Source organism: Physeter macrocephalus, chromosome 10 (genome assembly GCF_002837175.3).
Source record: "Physeter macrocephalus isolate SW-GA chromosome 10, ASM283717v5, whole genome shotgun sequence".
Taxonomy (NCBI): Eukaryota; Metazoa; Chordata; class Mammalia; order Artiodactyla; family Physeteridae; genus Physeter; species Physeter macrocephalus.
The window spans coordinates 83,121,119-83,145,408 of record NC_041223.1 but is presented as its reverse complement, the minus strand read 5'-3'; the positions used below and the strand labels follow the sequence as shown (position 1 = coordinate 83,145,408).

Genomic DNA, 24,290 nt, shown 5'->3' with positions numbered 1-24,290 from the left:
TATATATATATATATATATATATAAATATACTATATAAATAGTATATATATACACTATATATACTATATATATATATTTGTAATGGAATACTATTCAACCATAAAAAAGAATGAAATTTTGCCATTTGCAGCAACATGGATGGACTTGGATGGTATTATGCTAAATGAAATAAGTCAGACAGAGAAAGACAAATACTGTATGCTATCACTTATATGTAGAGTCTAAAAAATAAAACAAACTAGTGAATATAACAAAAAAGAAACAGACTCACAGATATAGAGAACAAACTAATGGTTATCAGTGGGGAGGGGCAAGATAGGGGTAGGGGATTAAGAGATACAAACTACTATGTATAAAATAAATAAGCTACAGGGACTTCCCTGGTGGCACAATGGTTAAGAATCCATCTGCCGATGCAGGGGACACAGGTTCCAGCCCTGGTCCAGGAAGATCCCACATGCCACGGAGCAACTAAGCCCGTGCACCGCAACTACTGGGCCTGCGCTCTAGAGTCCGCGAGCCACAACTACTGCAGCCTGTGTGCCTAGAGCCTGTGCTCCACAGTAAGAGAAGCCACTGCAATGAGAAGCCTACACACCGCAACGAAAGAGTAGCCCCCACTCGCCACAAATAGAGAAAGCCTGCACGCAACAACAAAGACCCAACAGCCAAATAAATAAGTAAATGAATAAATTTAAATAAATAAATAAGCTACAGGGGTATGTAGTACAACACAGGGAATATAGCAAATATTCTGTAATAACTGTAAATGGAGTATAAACTTTAAAAATTATGAATCAGTATATTGTACACCTGTAACATATAATATTGTACATCAACTATACTTCAATTAAAAAAGGTTAAAAAAAGTAGATCATGTAAATCATTCCATCAGCAAAAAAAAAAAGAAAAAGATCATACTATCATTTAGAATAAATGTTTTAAAAATTTATTAAAATTCAACATCTATGCATTGATGAGTACAAAAAATTTTTTTAGCAAGATAGTAAACATAAGCAACCTCCTTAATCAGTTTAGACTTTTGTATGGTGAATGCACCCCTCCTACTGTCTCCTTGTGGTTTTTCTTTGTCTTTGGAAGTAGATCTTTTTGGTAGGTTCTAGTCTTTTTTGTCAATGGCTGTTCAGCAGTTAGGTGTGATTTTGGTGTTTTCATGAAAGGAGGTGAGCTCAGGTTCCTCTACTCTACAACTTGTCCCACAAATGTCCAGATTAAGCTTTTGAAAATGAACCTATAGCAGCAAATATATATATATATATATATATATATATATACACACACACACACGATAGTCTGCTACTGTGTGGCTCTATGGCATGAGACTTAAATGAACAATTCCTCACCTGGGCCCCTAGGTGGGCCTCTCAGTGTTCAGTTTGGCAGTGGTCAGCTGGATCATGACTAGTAATACCTGAGTTTAGAGAAAACTCCCATCTCATTCTCTTAATGAGAATTTATTCACTCATCCACGCATCAGTTCATGTAACAACTCTTAACTGAGTGCCTACATGTGTGAAAACTCTAGAACACTTATTATCTCTGTGTAATGCAGCCTGCAGTGTACTGTAATTTTTCAAAAGCTTTAAACCCTTTTTAAACCAGAGTTTTATACGTAACATGGAATGATAGAAAGATGATCTAAAACTGTATATAACATAGAATGATAGAAAAATTATCTGAACTTGATAATCCAATACCAACGAATATGCTCTTTAATTATGCATTCCTCTTTGCATTCTCTTTTTTTAAATTTTTATTTATTTATTTATCTACTTATTTTTGGCTGCACTGGGTCTTTGTTGCTGCTCACAGGCTTTCTCTAGTTGCGGCGAGCAGGGGCTGCCCTTGGTTGCGGTGCATGGGCTTCTCATTGTGGTGGCTTCTCTTGTTGCGGAGCACGGGCTTCAGTAGTTGTGGCTCACGGGCTCAGTAGTTGTGGCTGGTGGGCTCTAGAATGCAGGTTCAGTAGTGTGGTGCACGGGCTTAGCTGCTCTGTGGCATGTGGGATCTTCCCGGACTAGGGCTTGGACCCGTGTCCCCTGCCTTGGCAGGTGGATTCTGAACCATTGCGCCACCAGTGAAGCCCCTCTATGCATTCTTTACACCAGTGGTGACTTTGCCCCTGAGGGGGATTTGCAAGACCTAGAGACATTTTTGGTGGGAACAGGGCAGGTGAGAGAGGCAGTTGGGAGGTGTTGCTATGGTGTTCAGGGGGTAGAGGCAAGGGATGCTGATAAATAACCTACAACACACAGGACAATCTCCACAGCAGAGTTATTCTTCCCCAAATGCCAATAGTGCTGAGGTTGAGAAACCTCACTTTAGAGAAACCCTTTAAGCCAGCCTTTGAAGGCAACGAGGAAGGGAGTTTTTCTTGCTGTCATCTGGTAATATATGTTGCTCTATGCACCATATAGTTCTATATTTAGAATTTTAGTTTTTAGTATGCACCTGAGGAAATGATGCTAGATATTCATAGGAAAACTATTTTCTCATTTAAAATAAAATATTTCAATGTCTACAATACCAGAGAAAGTCAATAGGTAAATAAGCATGTCTAGATCAGTAATATTCTAGAAGGTTAGAGCAACATCAGTATTCTTTTTACCTAAAAATTAGCATATCTTTCTGCCTCTACCACAGACAGAAATGAAAGAGGCAGCAAAAGAGCCGTGGAACAAATGAATGGCCAGTTTGTTCAGGGTTTTGAGGACTCTGTGAGACATTCTTTCTTGGTTGCATTTGAGTATAGATCATTCAAATGATGCCACAGATTTATTAAAGATTTATCTAATTTCACATAAATTTATACAAGAGCCCTTTAGGTTAGGGTGGTGATAAAATGCGAACAAGCAGATTAAAATAACTATGGTTTACAGCTAACCATTCACCACTTTCCTGGAGATATTTTATGAGCGATTCAAGCATGGACATTAGGTCTAAGTGCCATTTTAATGCAAGTATTTCCATTGTGGGTTATGGCATCTTTTTTTTGAGAAATTTAATAAAAACACATACATTGCTTGTGGTAATCATAGCCTTAGAAAAGCTACATCAAACTGACAATATTTCTTTACTTCAGTTAATAATATATGAATGTATTATAGTGGCTAATAATTTTCTTGCATAACAGTGGTCTCTGGGTTAGAAAGAAATTTGTCAGATGGGAAAACATCAGAAGGAATGAAGTGACAATGCATTTTCTTACTGTCATGTTATTCATGAATAAGTTTACCTATTTTTTATGGCAAAGCTTGTTTTTAAGCTCTCTTTTCTTAATCAAAGACATGTTTTCTATAAGTAGTATTTATTTTTTTATGTATACACACATGCATATACAAGTTGTTTACAAACACATGGGTACATAGGTCCTCTAAAATATTAGCTTTATTTCCACCTTCACTGATCTACTAAGTTCCTTAAGCTTCCTCACTGTGGAAGAGCAAGTAATTCCTTTAAGAAAAATAAAACTTCCTCAAATTTGAATTATAAAGTATTCCTATTTCTTTAACACTCCTTGGACAGTGTTCCAATTTTTAGTTTAAATAAAAATGATTTAACTTGTGCTAGATTTTTTTCTGTTATAAATTAAACTGGAAAAGTCAGAGGTTTACTGGATTAGCTTAAATCATACTTTATTTAACATACAAGTAAACTTAGACACATTATTTAATCTCTTTATCCCTCATTTTTCTCACTTTCAAAATAGGAGACAAGAGTTGCTGGTAGATGAATTAAATTATATAATGTATGCAAATTTCCCTGCACCCTGTCGGTGCCCTGGCAATGTTAAATAGCTTATGGATGCTTCTAGTTTGTTAAGGGAAAATAAAGAAGGTACTTTAGGAAAAAATATTAAGAGTTACAATATGTTGAAATGTTTATCTATTCATTAAAAACATTTTTCTTGTAAAGGAACATGGTTAACCAGCATATCCAACATTGCTCAGTCATACAGATTCATATGTTTTTTAGCTGCTCCCAAACTGAAGTAAATATATGAAAACGTTCAAGTACATGGATCTAAACAGGCTTAGTCTCTCCCTCCTGCTCTATGTTCTTTCTTTCTTTTTTCTTTTTAAACTTTTTGTTCGAAACCCCCATGGGCTGTGTTTCCATAGCCAGAATGAGCTATTGGTCCAAAATGGTGGGTGTTCACATTCCCTTTATCACTTTTAGTCATAGCTAAACACAAGTTTCTTACCTCCTTTGGGACACTGAGGTGCTTGTTTGTCTCTAGTATTTTATAGAAACATAAATCACAAGCAAACAATTTCAAAGATAAGCAAACAAAAAACAGAGAGAAAGAAAGACTTAACAGAGAATTTGATGACTTTTTATATTCTCTGTCTTCTGGGGAAGGTCACAAGAAACTGAGTTTTATTTCATCTTCTTTCCAGAAGGAAAAACCACCACATGGTGCCGTCAGGGGTCCCAGGCTCCACAGAAAAGATATTCTTGAGGGTCAATGAATACGGAAACAACTCAAAATGAAAATGGTAGGTGATCAAAAATGTTAGTTAAATAAATAAAAATACCTTACTGTTACCGTTGGACATAGGCATTAGATAATTACTGACTTTTTAATGAACAGTGGAGAGCAGATATTTTTACACACACACTCATATGTACACTAACGGGAGTAATAAGGAAACGTGCTATTGATGTCTGTGTCTGACATGGCGAAAGAAGATACACCCTGATCCAGCCTCCCTCAAGGGCCAAAGCCTGATGGCAGTGAGTACTCTGACAGGTAAGTGGAGCTACCACCCTGAAGATATTTGTAAAATTTAAGTGAACTTGAAATTCAGGTTTCACAGAGCATCAGGCTGGGGGCAGGTCGAGTCAGGAGGCAAACCTACTCAAGGTTGGGGTCTCCTAGGTGATTCTCCTTGCATAGAACCTCAGCACATTAAGTCCTCAATTACAAAGCGAATTGGAAGAACACTGAAGGAAAATTACCTGTCTTGAAACTGGCATTAGGTTTGTGGGAAAGAAGGTTTTCCCATTAATTCTTAACAAACCAGTACACAGCATTGCAGACTGCAGTCCTGTCATCCGGGTGGTTCAGAATGGCTGTCAGCAGTATTTCAGTATAAAGGTGGCTTCGTGAGTCTGGAAGAACCGAATGCAAACATACTACCCACCACCAAGGCCTCAAGGAGTACTTGCAGATGTCATGTCGAAAAACAGGGCTCATCGTCAAAACTGCAGACACACAAGAAAAGAAGATAACACAAACAAACACCATAAGAGTAAACAAACAGGGCTTCCCTGGTGGTGCAGTGGTTGAGAATCTGCCTGCCAATGCAGGGGACACAGGTTTGAGCCCTGGTCTGGGAAGATCCCACATGCCATGGAGCAACTGGGCCCGTGAGCCACAACTACTGAGCCTGCGCGTCTGGAGCCTGTGCTCCACAACAAGAGAGGCCGCAACAGTGAGAGGCCCTTGCACCGTGATGAAGAGTGGCCCCCACTCGCCGCAACTAGAGAAAGCCCTCACATAGAAACGAAGACTCAACATAGCCAAAAATAAATAAATTAATTTAAAAAAAAAAAAGAGTAAACAAACAGCTGAATCAAATGGGCAAAACTTCCAGATATTGAATGTATCAGACAGACCATAAAATGGCTGTGTTTAGCATTCTTAAAATATTTGCTTTTAAAAAGAGGTGATTAACAACAAAGGAAACCATAAACAATGTGAAAAGACAACCTGCAGAATGGGAAAAAATATTTGCAAATAAAGCAACTGACAAAGGATTAATCTCCAAAATATAAAATAGCTCAATATCAAAAAAACAAACAACCCAATCCAAAAATGGGCAGAAGAGCTAAATAGACATTTCTCCAAAGAGGACGTACAGATTGCCAACAAATACATGAAAAGATGCTCAACATCACTAATCATTAGGGAAATGCAAATCAAAACCACAGTGAGGTATCACCTCACACTGGTCAGAATGGCCATCATCAAAAATCTACAAACAATAAATGCTGGAGAGGGTGTGGAGAAAAGGGAACCCTCTTGCACTGTTGGTGGGAATGTAAATTGATACAGCCACTATGGAGAACAGTATGGAGGTTCCTTAAAAAACTAAAAATAGAACTACCATACGACCCAGCAATCCCACTAATGGTCATATACCCTGAGAAAACCGTAATTCAAAAAGAGTCATGTACCACAATATCCATTGCAGCTCTATTTACAATAGCCAGGACATGGAAGCAACCTAAGTGTCCATCAACAGATGAATGGATAAAGAAGATGTGGCACATATATACAATGGAATATTACTCAGCCATAAAAAGAAATGAAACTGAGTTATTTGTAATGAGGTGGATAGACCTGGAGTCTGTCATACAGAGTGAAGTAAGTCAGAAGGAGAAAAACAAATACCGTATGCTAACACATATATATGGAATCTAAGAAAAAAAAATGTCATGAAGAGATTAGTGGTAGGACAGGAATAAATGAGTTATTTGTAATGAGGTGGATGGACCTAGAGTCTGTCATACAGAATGAGGCAAGTCAGAAAGAGAAAAACAAATACCATATGCTAAAGTACATATATGGAATCTAAAAAAACAGTACTGATGAACCTAGTCGGAGGGCAGGAATAAAGACACAGATGTAGAAAGCGGACTTGAGGAAACAGCGAGGGAAGGGGAGGCTGGGACAAAGTGAGAGAGTAGCATGGTCATATATACACTACCAAATGTAAAATAGATAGCTAGTGGGAAGTAGCCGCATAGCACGGGGAGATCAGCTCAGTGCTTTGTGACCACCTAGAGGGGTGGGATAGGGAGGGTGGGAGGGAGGGAGACGCAAGAGGGAGGAGATATGGGGATATATGTATACACATAGCTGATTCACTTTGTTATACAGCAGAAACTAACACAACATGATAAAGCAATTATACTCCAGTAAAGACATTAAAAAAAAGGAGGTGATTAAAATATAAAGTGCTATAAAATTAAATAAGCAGACATGAAGAAGAATACATAGAACTTTCAGAAATAAAGAAAGATATATTGAAATAAAACCAGTGGCTAGGTTTGATGGATAATTAGAGACTTCATGAGATTATCTAGATGATAGATCTGAGGAATTTATCCTTACGGTAGGACAGTGAGAAAAAGAGAAGATATAACACAAAAAAGAGACAGGTAGAAGAGAGTGAAAAATGCCAATATAATTCAAATATTTGGAGTTCTATAAATAGAGGATAAAGAATGAGGTACTGGTAACATTTAAAAAGAAAAAGACTGAGGAATTTGCCAGTCTGATGAAAAATAGCAATCTATAGGGTCATGAATCCAAGGTAAATACAAAATAAATGAACACATAGATTATCTAGCTCAAAGCACAGAAGGCCATAGACTAAAAGAAAAATCTTAAAAACTACCAGAGAAAAGGAAAGTATAATCAGGCTGAAAACTGACCTCTCAGCAACAACAGTGGAAGCCAGAAAACAGTGGAATGAGAGAAAATATCTGTCAATCTAGAATTGTATCCTGAGTAAAAATCACTTTGAAGAAAGAAAAAAAGAAAAAAAAAAATTACCAGTTGAAGAAAAGTGAGAGAGTTTGTCACAAAAGATACACTCTTTAAAAAATTCAAAAGATGGCTTCCAGGCAAAAGGAAACCAATTTCATGTGGAAGATGTAAAGAGGAATAAAGGACAAAGAAAGTAGTAAATATGTGGATAAACATAAACAACACAAAACAATACTTCTTTTGTGGTTCAAAACGGTAGAGCTATGATATTCAATAATAATTACATGTAAGTCAGAAAGACATCATTAGATTTAAAGGCTTAATTAAGGTCATTGTTTAAAAAGAGTGAAAATTATAATTTCAGATTTTGATAAGTAGGCAGGCTGGAAATGCTAAAATAACCAACAAAACAATGGACATAGAAGGTTTAACTTTCAAATCTGTAGCGAGGAAAATGAGTGAGGAAAACCATACAATCAATATTTTTAAAAGGTAAAACAAACAAACAAAAAAGAAACAGATAAGATGGGACAAATAGAAAGCACCCAAATAAGATAGTAGAAGTAATACAAATCGATATCCCTCACGTCTGAGCTCTCAGTAGTTAGGTATTTGCAATAATGACTTGCATATGTTTTATCAAAAATGTACTATCTGAAATGAAAACCAACTAAGATATAACCACATATGTATCAGCAAAAATGTTAAGTTCTGTGTATGTTCAGGAAAGAGGTTTTTCTGTTCTTGCAGAAGTATCTCAGCTGTTTTCCTGATAATGTCTAATCTCTTGCTAATGTTATTTTCCTGAGGGTTTAGCTTCTGTTTCTTTCTGGAGGTTACCTAGGGGCACTAATACCTAGATCCAATTTAGATAGTATCCCTACCATATTTAACATATGTTTTCTTTGTTTAGTTATGTAACAGTACATGTTTATTATTAAGCATAGAAAGTCAAGTTAATTTGCAGTCACTACTCCACAGAATAAACACACAGCAGACACAACATACTCACTAACATCATTAAGCACTAAATAATTAGATAAATTGGGTTTAAAATGTTCTGTACAATGCAAAAATCTTTGGTGCTTTGTTACAATGAGTTTCAGAGTGTTTCAATGATGCCTGGGGAAATTGACCTCAGGTTTTGTATTATTATTTTTTGCCTAATTTTATTTGCAGGAATATAACAGTATAAAAAAATTAAAGATCCATTTAAAAGACAAGAATTTTTACTCTTGATTAAAAAATAAAAGACCCACCTGAAACTTCAGGATACAGTCTGAAAATGCAGGGTAGAATAAAGATACATTGGGCAAGCAGTAGTTGAAAGAAAGCTATAACTCTTTAAACGTCAGACAAAATAGATTTTAGGACCAAAAACATTAGTAGAGATGAAAGGGTAATTATAAGTAGAGAAATGTTTCAATTTACTAGCAAGATTTAAGAATTTTAATCTGTATACATCTGCTTAATAATACAGTATATATGCATGAACTGAAAAGGATGAAAAGACATACACTATCAGAACTGGAAAATTTTAACACATTCATCTGGTAACTGAAAGATGAGGCACATAAAATCAGTGAGTGTACAGAAGATCTGAATAACATGATTAACAAGTTTAGCTTAACGGGTGAATTGCAAAATGCTCATCTGTTCAAGGGCACTTAGAACCTTCACAAAACTAACCACATACTGTGCTTGTAAAGCCAGACTCACCAAACTTTAAACGGCTGGGGTTATGTAGGACACATGCTCTGACCACAGTGGGACTACGTTAGAAATAATTAACAAAAAGATAAGACAAAAGTCATACTTCTGGAAACTTAACATTTCTAAAAAATCATAGGTCAAATAAGAATTCATAATGAAAATTAGAAAGTCCGGAGAACTGAATGGTAATGAAAATGCTGCATATCAAACTAATGTGATGAAGCTGATGTGGTTCTTAGAAGGACATACAGAGCTTTAAGTCATTATGTTAGAAAATAGGAAAACCTCAAAGTAAATGAACTTAAGAAATTAGACAAACAATCTGCATTCACCTCCTAAAAATAGGCAGGAAATAATAGAGGACCAATGGAAAGAAAACAGACATACAATAGAGGGAATCAATAAAGCCAAAAATTGATTATTTGAAATAGATAACAAAATTGACAAACTCTGGTGAGACTGAGCAAGGAAAAAAAAGTGAAAAAATAATATTAGCAATGAAAAGGGGGGAGGGTATAACAAGATACTCTGTATAGTTTGAATCATAAGTTAATATTCAAATATTATTCTAATGAATGTAAAACATTACATAAAGTGAACAAATTCTCAAAGTATAAATTTAACTTATAGAGAAATTGGGAGACAAAAACTAAATAGAATTTTCACTCTTAAAAAATTGAATCAGTAGTTAAAAACTCTCCCCTCCCCTGTACCTTCCCAAAAAGGCTCAAATATTTTACTTCTAATTTCCATCAAACATTCAACAGATGAATTCATTCCAGCGTTACACAAACTATTCTAAAATATAGAAGTAGAGGAAATATCCCCTGTTCATTTCATGTGGCTCTCCTTGATTTCAAAACCTGGACGTTATAAGAAAACTATGGGTCAAACTAACTTGTGAACATAGATTTTAAAACCTTAACATCTGACAGATTTATGTTGATTCAGAAATATAAGGTGGTTTAACAGAAAATAAACTTCAATAATATACCATATTAACAAATTAAGGAGAAATGTAAAATCATATAAATTGTTGCAGATATAAAGGACTTGATAAACATTGCTTTGTGTTAAAATGCTTATCCAACTGAGAAGTGAAAGCAAAACATTTTCCTAATTTGAAGTATTGTCAAAAGCAGGGGAGAGAATACCTAACGATAAAACTCTGAAATCATTCTTTTTAAGATAAGACAGAGACAAGGGTTCCTTCTGTCACCACAGTTACATTTTATCAGGACAGCAAAGGAAGACAAGAAAAGATGTAAAATTTAAAAAGAAAAAATGGATCTCTTACTTTTCACAGATGGTATAATTTTTTTGTTTGTTTTTTGTTTGTTGTGTGTGTGTAGAATCCTCGAAAGAATCACTGAGTAAATTTAGCAAGACTGCTGGACACACATAGCAATGAAAACCTTCAGTCATACCTCTAAACATTAGCAACAAAGAGTTAGAAAATGGAATCAAACAAATATAACCTTTACCATGACATTATGAAAAGTAAGTACTTAAGGATAAATTATCAAAAAATATGCAAAACATTCATTGAGAAAATTATAAAATGTAATCAAACAGCATTAAGCAAGACCTAAGTAAATGGAAAGAAACACCATATTTATAGGGTGGAAGATATAACATCATAAAAAATCAACTTTCCGGGGCTTCCCTGGTGGCGCAGTGGTTGCGCGTCCGCCTGCCGATGCAGGGGAACCGGGTTCGCGCCCTGGTCTGGGAGGATCCCACGTGCCGCGGAGCGGCTGGGCCCGTGAGCCATGGCCACTGGGCCTGTGCGTCCGGAGCCTGTGCTCCGCAACGGGAGAGGCCACAGCAGAGGGAGGCACGCATACCTCAAAAAAAAAAAAAAAAAAAAAAAAAAAAATCAACTTTCCCTTTAGTGAATCTGTAAATTCAATGCAATTCTAATAAAACGTCTGACGAATTTTGGTTTGTGTTTGTGTATATTTCATTGTTATAGAACTTAACAAACCAACTGATTCTAAAATTTGTATTGAAGAGCAAAAAGTCCAAAATAGCTAAGACACCCCTGAAAAGAATAAACTTGCCTTACTGAGATAAATTGTTAAGAATAATTATAAAACTATAATAATTAAGCCAGTGAACAAAATAGAAGAGGGCCCAGAAACAGAAATAAAACATATATAAACTTGATTGATGGTAAGTTGGCATTTTATATTAATGGAGACAAATGGATTTTTAATGAAAAGGCATTGGGATAACTATGGTGAAAATAAAATTGGGCCTAAACAGAAACACATAAATAATTTCCAGTTGTTGTACTGATGGAGAATATCTTTATGTCTACAGCATAGGGAAGGCTTTCTAAAACAAGGCCCCAAATGCGTTAATGGATACATTTAATAACTTCTGTTCAAAATATCCATAAGTTAAACAAAAAGACAAACCAAATTCAGAAGATACTTTCAATATTTATAACTGACAAAGAATTAGAGTTCAGGATGTATAAAGAAATCACAAAAATCAACAAGAAAAAGACAAACAATCCAATAAAATGGGCCAAAAAGAAAAAAAAGGGAAAAAAAGTACAGTCATTTCACTTGAGAAAAACAGGCAGCCAGAAAACATAAGATGTTCAACCTCACTAAGACTCAGGCAAATGGAAATTAAGACTGTAATGAGAAGTCAATTCATACCCACTAGATTAGCAAAAAATTGTAATGTGAGACCATGATGTTTTGCCCTGAGTATGGCGCCAGCAGGACACTGTGGTAGAAGGAAGTGTGAATTGAAACCAAAAATATTTGATGTTTTCCAACTGAGTTGAAGATACACCATACCTAGGACCTATACATTCCACCCTCGTCTCTATTCCAGAAAACCACGTGCACACGGATTACCAGGAAATGTGTGCAAGAATGTTATTAGAAACACTGCTTGTTACCAGCAAAAAACTGGAAACAACCCAATAGTAGACTGAATCAATAAATTGTGGAATATTCGTACAAGGGACCTAGTAAACTACAGGAAAACAAGTGAATTACAACTATATCTGATGTGGATGAATCTCAGGAGCAAGAAAGCCAAATTCAAGAAGAAACTCGAGAATCCATTTATATGAAGTATTGATACTAAAGTAAACAATATGCCGTTTGTGTATATATACTTGGTGATAACTTTAAAAAGCAAAGGAAAGATGCAGAAAATATGGTGATGGTTACTTGGGTTAGAGTGGAGAGGTCGGGAAACTGGATGAGATTGGAGACCAGCATTTAGACCTAGAAAGCGATATCAATGCTGGGTTGCAGGTAAACAGGTGTTTGTCCAAGTGTTGCATTGCTATTTTTGTACTTTACACGTATTTTATTCTTTTTTGGTATCTACACTGTATTTAATGAAAATAAGTGAAAAAGACTACCTTCAATAAGTGCTGTGCATCAAACTCACATTTGTAATGTGATAACTGCAGACCTTCTTCTAATCATTCCCTGTGAGGCATTCATGTTACCTGAGAACATCCCAGGGCCTACCAGAGCAGATGTGATTCTAAATAAGTCAACCCTGGTGCAACTTCTTAAATATGTTTTCTCAATGTAGAACCATTTTGGCAGGGAGAAGGGATGAGCAGCAGGGCAAAGACAGTGCACAAATCATCACTGTTCTCTGCCTTCTTCAGATTGCTGTAAGAAGAGGGTTAAAATACCTGGAGGATAAAGCACAGCTTGATCACTAAGTGAATTTGATGTCTGGGGATGCACTTATAGACAATATGAAATGGGATTGACTTACAGACATTCCATATCATCTTTTGTCTTAATTTAAACTACAATTCTTTTTACGTGAAAAACATCTTACTGTTTTCTGTCAATATTATGAACTACCCACCACTGCTGTTTTATTTTACAGGTCATTAAATAGGAACTCTTGGGTTTTTTAATTTCAGTTTTATGTAGGTCCTTATGTCTCTATTTGTGTTATTTTAATTGTTTCTGTCTTCAGGGAGCTTATAATCTATAACTCTTTGCTTAAGGCATAATTGCTCACCAAGAAGCCACACTTAAGAGGCACTAAGCTATTGCTTTTTGAAGTTGCTGCTGCCTTGTAGAGATGTGCCTTCACTTAATTGTAGATCAAGGTACAAGCTTTCTTGTTTATATTCTTATATATACTTTCTTATATTCATAGTGACTTTTCCAGAGCTCACCAGGCAACTGAAGCCAACTGAATATAGCAGTACCAGTCATGATACTTTCCTCTTAGTTAACTGGAAGGCGCAGTTTTTAAACTAAAGAAAAGATAACTGATACACTATTTTAAATTCGACTGCCTGAAAAACTTTCAGTAGTAAACGAACTTTTATGATTAATATGGAAAATAAGTCTGCTCTCCCCTACCCCCATGCTCCATTCTGTGTTTTAGTTGTATTTGTGCCAAGAAGTTTTGGCAATCTGTACATCTTTTTTTAAAAAACCTCAAAAGTAAATAACAAAACACAGACTCCATGGTTGTGTGGCTGATTTTACGGAGTATTATGGCATGGAGAGCTGTGATAAAATTCTCCCAAAGCTTTCTACCCCTACAAGTGCATCTTTGGAATCTTTCCATAATGTGTGTGCGTGTGCGTGTGTGCACGTGTGTGTGTGCATGCACCCGTGTGTAATTTCTAAATTGGTATTATATTAACATGACTCAAAATTTCAAAAAAAAATTTTTTTTAATGATATCTAATGGCCCTCAGAATCCTGAAATGGTAACTAAAAAAAAGCTGGGTAAAATGTTTAAAATTTTTCTAAAAGCATAAAAGTGCTTATAAGATAATGAAGAATTACCTGGCCAAAATCTAGGAGAAACTGAAAATTCAGAGGGTTAAGCTCAAAACTAAAAGCTGCTTTTGCCCAGATGGTATTTGTCTATTGAAAGAAACAGCTGTGGAACTGAGCTGTGGTTTTGGCAGCCTCCTGAGGCAAAAGGACAGCCTTCAAAAATCAATTCCTACCCAACTGCAGAGTCTGAAAAGAGCTATCCACTCTGAGGAAGGGTGACCCAGAAAGAAAGGAGCCTTTACTAGAACCCGCAGGCTCTGCAGAGGACACTTTCATAAATCCCCCAAGACCCTGATGAAAGCGAGTGAAATCTTTTGAGGCCTTGAATTATTCCTGCAATTATTTTTTTTCAAATACAATGATCAGACACCCCAAAAAGAAAATACCGCAAATTAGAACCAGCAAAATAAAGTAGACATTAGAAAGAGATTATAATGAATTCAGATATTTAGATTAACAGACATGTATTATAAGACAACTTATGGTTACAAACTAACACTATAAAAAACAAAGGGCAGAAGAAATAAAAATTATTTTAAGAAAGACACTGATTTTATAAAACCCAAATCAATCTTCTCATCCTAAAACTGTAACTAAAATTAAGAACTCAGTGGAAAGATTTCACAACTGAATAGAAATAGCTGAAAAGAAAATTAGTGTGCTAGAAGACCAGTTAGGAATAAATTATCCAGATTGCAGCATGAAGAAACAAAGAGATGGAGAATGCATAGGACACACTAAGAAACACAGAACATAGATGGAGAAGATCTCAAATAACTCAGGTAGGAATTGATTTTTGTAGTTTGTCCCTCTAGACCCAGGAGGCTGTGGAGGGAGGTGGGTGTGGTTATAAAAAGGCAACATGAAGGATCCTTTCGGTATTGGGACTATTCTTTACCTTTGCTAGGGTAAGGGAAACACAAACTTATGTATGTAATACCACTATATAAAACTAAACACACACACATATGCAAACAAGTACAGGTAAAACTGAAGAGATAAGAATATGATCAGAGGATTGTACAAATGTTAATTTGCTCGTTGTTATACTACAGTTTTATAAAATTTTAACATTGGGGAAAACTAGGAAAAGTGCACAGTGAGATCTCTCTGTATTATTTCTTACAACTGCATGTGAATCTACAATTATCTCAATAAAATTTGAATAAAAAAGGAAGCACACACCTTGATACATGATAATGAAAATGCAGAATACCTAAGGCAAACACAACAGGAGAAAGAAAACGTAGATTACCTCCAAGAAAGAGCCCAGCAGTTTGACCGCCAGCTCACTCCTTAATGCAGCCAAGGATGCTAGGGGTCAGTAGAACAATATCATCAACATTTTAAGATAGATAGACAGCTGGTGAAGTTATCCTCTGAAATGAAGGTGAAATAAAATAGAGACATTTTTAGATAAACAAAATTTGGAAGTGGTCAACACCCACAAAGCTATACTAAATTCTAAAGGATGTATTTCATAAGAATAAAAATGACCCTGGGTGAAAGATTTGAGATACACAAGGGAATAAAAAGCAGTCAAAATGGTAAGTGATAGTTTGTGAAACATGACAAGGTATCAGATATCTCAATGGGATATCAAGACTTAGTAACATTAAGACTGTGTGGAATAATTAAGATAGCCCAGGGGGACAGAAGAGAGAGCCTGGAAACAGGACTAAGCAGTGCAGAGCAGTGGGAAAGCATATCTTTTATTTTATTTATTTATTTATTTTTGGCTGCGTTGGCTCTTTGTCGCTGCATGTGGGCTTTCTCTAGTTGCAGCGAGCGGGGGTTACTCTTTGTTGCGGTGCGCATGCTTCTCACTGCGGTGGCTTCTCTTGTTATGGAGCACAGGCTCTAGGCTCATGGGCTTCAGTAGTTGTGGCTCGCAGGCTCTAGAGTGCAGGCTCAGTAGTAGTGGCACACGGGCTTAGTTGCTCCGCAGCCTGTGGGATCTTCCTGGACCAGGGCTCGAACTCGTGTCCCCTGCATTGGCGGCAGATTCTTAACCACTGCACCACCAGGAAAGTCCCAAAAGCATATCTTTTAAATAAACAGTGCAGGAAGCGGTAATAGGTATCTAGGTGGGAAAATATGCAAGTGGGTCCCTACTTACACCATTCACAGGTGGATGAGGCACAATGATAAAGCTGATGGAAATGTTTGCATAACATATTCATGGCATCTGGGAAGGGAAATGTTTCTCAAATGAGACACAAAGAGCACAAGCCAAAAAGGAAAAAATTTAAAAATAGGACTATCTTAGAATTACAAAATTTTCTCATCAAAAAGTACCATAAAAATGACTAAAAGACAAGTGAGAGTGGAAGAAATATTTGCTGACAGGTAAAGGACTCATATTCATAACATACAACGAGCTCATACAAATCAATAAAAGGGAGAAGATCCAATAGGAAAAAAATGAGCGAAGTACATGAATAGGCACTTGCCCAAACAAGTAGTCCGAAAGGCCTATAAACCTTTGTAAAAAGTGCTGGGCTTCATTTACAACCAGGGAAATGTAGGTTAAAATCATAATGAGATGACAATACTAGCCCCCAGTGCTCACCAATAGATTGGCAAGGTCTGAATTCTCAAAACCCGATGAAAGAAAAACAACTCAATTTTAAAATGGGAAGAATCTTTTAACAGGCACTTCACCAAAAATATTCAGGTGACAAATAAGCACATAAAAGGGTGTTCAACATGACAGGTCATTAGGTAAGTACAAATTAAGATCACAGCAAAATACAACTACACACCTATCCAGAGAGAGAAAATTACAAAGCCTGACCACACCAAGATGCCAGGTGCTGCTGCGGAGGTAGAAGGACTGGAACTCTCCTACACCGCTGGTACAAATAATTTTCTGTAGCCTTACTTGTGTGTTGAGCCTGAAATTTATCTGTCTCCTAGTTTCACTAAAAAATAGATTCATGTTTTGGTTGCTTTTCTACATTTTCCAGTAGAAGAAGGAGGAATGCTGACTTTTACAGCCATGCTCATTGGGAAACATTCCTTACATTTTTAAGTGGTCCTACTGTATTGTATAATGCTATCATGAAACAAAACAGAAAGAATATTTCTATGCTACTTCTTATACGATGAAAATTAATCTGACCCAATGTATTCCGTAACATAGAGAGGGAACATTACAATCAGAAAAATGAATGGTAAAGGAAAGCAAAACAGTTATACCATCCTAAAGTAAGATCCAGTACAATGGAGAGAAGAAAAACCACGCAGATGATTTCACCCAAGGCACAGGACTGTGTGAACGTTCTTCAGTGGGAAGGGTGTTTACCCCGTGGCAGACTCATGGCAGAGCTGGACGAGGTTGCCCACCTGTCTCCCGAGGGCTAGAGTCTCATTCCTGGAGACCCCTGGGGCAGCTGAGGGTCTGCTTTTGTTATGGGGTAGATCTGACATTTAATTCCTAGGCTTTGAAAACAGCATGAATTCAAGAAGGCCGCAGGAGTGCCTTTCCACATTTCTACTGATAGCTATTGGACATTTTATGTTTGATTAAACACTAAGAAAGGCTCTCTCAGAAGCAATTTGGTTTTCAAGAGGCTTTTTGTTTTGAGTCACTATTGCCTAGAGATGCTCAGCTCCATTCCTCCAACACAGGAAATCCTGAATTTCTTTTCCGTTTCATTATCCCAACTTATTCCCCTGCAAATGTCATCTTATATTCACTTCATTTGTTTAACTACATTTATTTCTCGACCTTTTCTGTCTTCTGTGGAATGTCTGCAGACGTCTCTCTTCTGAAAGGTAGAAAAGAAATACGAGGGAGAAGTTGGCGTGGAGGACGATGTGGGTTGTTAGTCCAAGAGGGAAGGCAAATGGGGAGAAGCAGGAAGGAAAAACTGAATTTCGTGTAAAAGTGCGGCCCAGACGGGCTGACAGAATATGCTTTAGGATAACATATACCCTGATTCAGACTAGAAGTATGTCAGGACAGAAGGCAGGTGACTGAGTTAAGGGATATTTTTAAAGAATTAAATCACACTGAAGGTGGAAAAATAAACCTAAATATCGGGGTTTTATTCTTGGTTAGGCTAGGTCATTGGCAGAAACCCAAAAGATGCCCTGCGTCTAACCCTGATTTTTACGTAGCTCTCTTGATATTTGTAGGTGTAGTTCTCTGAAAAATGAATATATTTCAGAGCCCCAGTGGACTTGGGTTCAAACACCATTTTCACTGCTATTGTCTCTTGAGAGGTCATTGGCAGAAACCCAAGAGATGCCCTGGGTCTAACCCTGATTTTTACGTAGCTCTCTTGATATTTGTAGGTGTAGTTCTCTGAAAAATGACTATATTTCAGAGCCCCAGTGGACTTGGGTTCAAACACCATTTTCACTGCTATTGTCTCTTGAGCAATGATGGGTTAAATAATGTCAAATAAAGACCTGAATGAATTGTAGGGGCAGTAAACACTTTCCAACCATAACAGGTAAGCTAACCGGCCCATCACACAGCTACGGCCAGCCGGGGTCGGTCTCACTCTGCGCATGCGGGGGTTTTGCAAGTTAATTACCCTGCCCGCATGGTGGGTTCTTATAATGTATAACCTCCCATGAAAGGAAACGCATCAAGGCACCATAGTGTAGAGAGAATGGGTTTCTCAGATCCCTTACATCCAGGAGAAGAGGTGTCAGGAGAGCACAAAAACTTGGGTACTGGACGAACCACGAAAAAGGAAGATTTATGACCGACAGAACAACAGTACCTATCTCATGGTTTTATTAACTATTAAATGGGGAGTCTTAGAGCAGATATGCTAGGTGTTCTAGGCCAAGAAGTGCTCTTTTCCTAATCATCTTGGGGTGCATGTGAGAAGGATTCCTAGGAAGGATACACCTAGGCTCACTTTAAACATTGTGACCTTCTGTCTCTACTGTACACAGAATAACGTTTAAAATTCTCAGGAACTAAAAAAGAAACTCTAAGTACTGTATTACTTTATTTTCATAGTGATTAGGGAAGATTTCAATCAATCCCAGTCTACTGGCTTTTAGAGATAATAAACCGACACTTTCTTTCAAGAGTCCCCAGAGTCTAAGTACTTTTGTGATATATTTGTTATTGCCTTGCCAGGCTTTTGATCATATTTGTCCTTGCAGCCTTTTACCCTAATGCTTCTAATTTCTTTATTATTTTGCAACTGTGATTTGTTTTATACATAATTAAACACTTTGCATTTGCACACAGTCTGCCTCACTTCCAACGTAGAGGAAATGGCTTGTGTACATTTTAGGAGGCTATGATCTTACAACACTCCAGGAAACAGGATCCTTGGATTCATTATTCACCAGCTGAGGACAGTCTTTAGACAGAGTGAAGGAAAGGCATAATTCTCTGGAATAAAAGGAAAGATGAACTCAAGGGATTGTAACAGCGTAACTGTTGAGGACAGTTAGTTTGAGAGACAAAGACTGTGGCAATCCTCTCTGGGCATTTTAAACCTACAAATTTAGATAGTAAACTCGACAACTGCGGATTGAACTATGCCATTATCTCAACAGGGGATATTTCATGATGCTCTTAACAGCAAGTGTGAAAATCTGGTTGAAATGTACCACTTACTAAGCCCATCGCAAATGATGCAAAGAAGGCCCCCCCAGGCAAGATGAGGCTGGAAAAGAATCCCCCAGATCAAGGAGCCACTCCAGGCAGCAGACGTCCCTGGACCTGAAGGACATCAGGACCCCCAGTGTCAGAAGAAGGGGACAGACTGGAACCGGAGTTGATGCAGGAGCTCAGGCTTACCTGGCAGTCTCCCTAACACACAGCGTGTCTCACGGCGATGAATTTTGTTCAGGAAAAGGCAACCTAAGTAAGAAAATAAAATATCAAAGGTTTATAATTAGTGACGTGATATGTACCAGTTTTCAGAGGAGTTACAGACCGCACTTCCAAACGGGTTGTTGGTTAAGGAGTGTCAGGGCTGTGCACTTGGGTGTGACTTTCCCTGTTGTATACAAGGTGACCTGATCACAAGCAGACTCTTCCCTCCACTTAGATAGCTGTTAGCTATCAATACGGATCTTTGGCAATAGTCTTCAGAATAATGGGCTCAACGATTTTTTTATGTCTCTCTATATCTGTCCTATTTTATTTTTTAGCTAAAAAATAAGCTCTTTAATTAAAAACAAACAATACGAACATTTCCCACTAAACTGTATTATTAGTGCCATTAAGTGATCTTTGCTGCTTCCAAATACAATAGATTTTTTACCTTTCTAGGAGCAAGCTGAAAAATAATAGCTTCACTTTATTTTCTTAGAACTTGTATTGAAATATAGTTGATCTACAGTGTTGTGTTAATTTAAGGTGTACAGCAAAGTGATTCCGTTTTATACATATATCTATCTATTCTTTTAAAAATTCTTTTCCATTACAGGTTATTATAAGATATTGAGTATAGTTCCCTGTGAATAATAGCATCACTTTAGAAGCACTGAAGTTGATACTACTGATAAGTATTAGGTGAAATTATTACACATAAGCTTTTGAAACAGAGGAAATAGAGTACATTAAAGCCATAGTTTTAGTGTAAGAATCACAAAGCTTATCATTATTGTTAACTATTTCTAAGACAGTTTCAGAAGAATTTTCCATGTCAGAATGCTGTTAGCTTGTGTTTTCTTTCCACACAGGGATTGTAAGTTGATAAATATGATGTCAGCACTTTGTGGCTTCATTAACTCCTATTAACCTGAGTGGCCGCCCTACAGTAGCCGGAAGCACGCAGCAGGTGGCACTAAGAACACTTAGCAAAGCAGAGGTCTTCCTTAAATTGCTCTTCAGGGTCACAGAGTTGCCTGAAAAGTGAGATACACCAACTAACTGAACAGAGCCCTTCCCGAGAAAGTTACACACTAGATCTGCAAGTTCCAAACACTGTCCTCTCCGTTCAGAGGAAATTACAGGATTCAAACTAAACACAGAAGTAATGCCGTATGGAGCCTCTTCATGAATCAGAATATTGTGATACTTTCTGACATGTGAGCTCTCATAGCCATTACTTTTTCATTGTCAGATGAAACACATTCATTTGTTTTCACTTTGTAAACGTAAAATACAATGTGTGTAATTTTTATATTCCAAGAAAAAGGATGATTCATACAGTAGATGGCAAAGCAATATCTGTTGTCCATTATTTCATTTTGTTCCTTCCTTCTCTGATTTCCTCCGAAGCAGTGCTGTGGAATTTTTTTTTGTCACAGTTATGCGCTTATTCTCTACCTCATACTTTTCTTTAGCAAACTGATATTTGTTGAAGAATTGGATTAAGTTATGATATCTTTAGATGCCTGATAATGCACAACTAAGCCATAGATTAAAACTGAGCTAAGCTAATGTCTTCAATGGAAAATAAAAATCAAGCAAGTTTCTGAGTCAGTGTTTTGCTTTTTAAAATAACCCCTATTATAGAGTAATTTCTTTTGTATCCACAGTGCAAATTACATTATTTTTTTTTCCACAAGTAACTTTTATATAAACTTTTTTTACATCAATAGCATATATGTATACCAAAATCATAAGGTACAATGGGTTTTGAAATGTATTTATTATACAATGGGAAGAAAATCACTTTTTAGTCCTTCTCTTTCAGTAATTGAAACTTCATTTTAAGAAAATCAACTCTTCAGTGGTATGGATAGACAAAGCTGGTCATTTTGGTGAACCTACATCCTGTCTCTATGGATGACCTGTGGTCATGGTACTTGGTTATTCCCTTTGGCTTCTGTCATCCATACCTTCTAAAACTAGCAGTCATGAAACCTTTTTGTGCTTTTTTGCTGCTGATTGAAAATTTTCATCAAATTAATTTTACATATAATACAGATGAAAATAAATATGACACCTTCTATAAAGGAGAGATGGGAAGTAGTTCTTGTCTCATTTCTTTGTGGAGAAACTATTCCCTCCAGGATGATTGTATAGAGGGAGGAAGGAAATCATTGGATGATCAGATTGTAGTTCCCTGAGAGCGCCATTTATCAGACTATAGCACAAAGGGAATTTAATACTCATCACTTCTTGAAGGTTCTCTATCTTTAAGTGTTACCGAACTCAGGTCTGGCTGCTCACTGCTCGAAAATCAATACCCAAGAGAGAGGCAAATGTTGGTAGAACGGAATGTTGCTTTTAATCAGAATGCTGGCAATCTGGGGAGAAGGTGGACTCATGTCTCAAGACCAACTCTGAAGATTCTGCTCAGCTATGAAAGTTTTTAAAGGGAAAAAAGGCGAAGTAATCTCAGTTAATCATGGAGATGGGGGGGTCAGAGTTGTCGCCATCTACCACTGTGTGCAGGCTTGTGTACAGGCTTGTCGATTCCTTGTGATCTTTCTTTAGCTGCTATCTCGATCACACAGTTTATTCCCAAGATTACTGAACAGGAAGCTAGGGAAGAGATCTGGTCACCTGTTAATTACTAATCTGGGGAGAATGTGGACTCATGTCTCAAGACCAACTCTGAAGATTCTGCTCAGCTGTGAAAGTTTTTAAAGGGAAAAAAGGCGAAGTAATCTCAGTTAATCATGGAGATGGGGGGTCAGAGTTGTCGCCATCTACCACTGTGTGCAGGCTTGTGTACAGGCTTGTCGATTCCTCGTGATCTTTCTTTAGCTGCTATCTCGATCACACAGTTTATTCCCAAGATTACTGAACAGGAAGCTAGGGAAGAGATCTGGTCACCTGTTAATTACTTATTCTTCATTTCTACTTCTTTGATCTACTGAAAGAACCAACAGATTAGGCAAGGTATTGTGTAATCAAAAGATTTGAAAGGTGTGCTAGGGCAGGAGATAAGTAGAGCATGGGGCTGCCTGGTTAAAGTTAGTGACAAGACAAGGCAGCCTGCTGCAGAGAGCTCTTTCCTGCCCAAAAACTTCTTACATAAAAACAGGTTTAATAGTTTCTGCCAGCCCTAACATGCATATGTTTATTAGGAGACCACCTGCTTTTGAAGGAATATAATACATCCTGTTTCCAACAGTGTCTGTTAAAAGAAGAAATGAACCTATAGCTTAGCGATCTCCTCTGTAGACATGCTTGTGGACGTTTGTCAGGATGAAAGAAGATACTGTGTGTTCACTCAGGGTCTTTCAATAGAATATTTCTTCTTAGCACCAAAGGTTATAATTGTCTAGTATAGAATTTTCCAAATCCAGTTCCATAGAACACTAGTTCTATGTGTTCTATGGAAAAATATTAACAATACCTTTCCTTTTAGATGTATTTTTTTCCTTGGAACACCCCAGGACACAGGGCCTCTCATACACTAGGCATTCAGTTTTTTTTTCTTTCACTTTTATTGAGGTATAATTGACATGCTGTCAATATTCAGTGTGTAAGTTCAAGATGTACAGCATAATGATCTGACTTACATATATCATGAAATGATTATCACAGTAAGTTTAGTGAACATCTATCATCTCACATAGATACAAAATTAAAGAAATAGGAAAAAAAAGCATTTTTCTTATGATGAGAGCTCTTAGAATTTACTATCCTAACAACTTTCATATATAACACAGAGCAGTGTTAATTATATTTATTTTGTTGTACATTACATTTCTAGTACTTATTTACCTTATAACTGGAAGTTTGTACCTTTTGACCACCTTCATCCAATTCCCCCACCTCCACTCTCTGCCTCTGGGGCAGACAAATCTGATCTGTTTTTCTATGAGTTTGCTTGTTTCTTTGCTTTTGAAGTCTAATTGACCTACAGCACTATGTTAGTTATTGGTACAGCACAGTGATTTGATATTTCTATAACATTTCAAAATGATCGCCAAGAGAAGTCTAGTTACAATATGTCACCATACAATGACAGTACATAGTAATTGACTATATTCCCCACACTGTACATGGCTATCTACTTCTCTCTATATATATCTATCTATGATTATTTTAAGTTGCTGATCTCTAAGTTTGAATGGATTTTAATAACCCTGCATTTCTACTCCCCTACCCCACGTTTACTGTTTTGGACATCTTATTTTACATCTTTGTGTTTTTGTATCCCTTAACTACATATTATGGATATAGATGATTTTATCACTTTTGTCTTCTAACCTCCCTACTAGCATTACATGTGGTTGACTTACTACCTTTACTGTATATTTGCCTTTACCAATGAGATTTTTACTTTTGTAATTTTCATGCTTCTAGTTGTGAACTTTTCTTTTTCACTTAGATAAGTTCCTTTAGCATTTGTTGTAAAGCTGA

At 36.8% G+C, this 24,290-nt stretch overlaps 1 protein-coding gene across 14 annotated transcripts in view; it reads left to right on the top strand.

Annotated features, from left to right (window-relative positions):
- Positions 1-24,290, top strand: part of LOC102992272 (translation initiation factor IF-2-like) — a 111,815-nt gene that overhangs the window by 23,836 nt on the left and 63,689 nt on the right. For 11 of the 14 annotated variants that reach the window (XR_008618414.1, XR_008618415.1, XR_008618413.1 and 8 more), the window contains exon 2: positions 4,423-4,521. Coding sequence is in view for 5 of the 14 variants with exons in the window: in XM_028494698.1 (XP_028350499.1) it covers positions 4,423-4,494 (72 nt within the window). In the remaining 9 variants the exon portion in view is untranslated. Of the gene's footprint in view, positions 1-4,422; positions 4,522-12,089; positions 12,148-13,397; positions 13,777-19,570; positions 19,882-24,290 lie in introns of those variants that run through there. The other 3 variants (XR_008618411.1, XM_028494699.1, XM_028494700.1) reach the window with 3 other exon arrangements.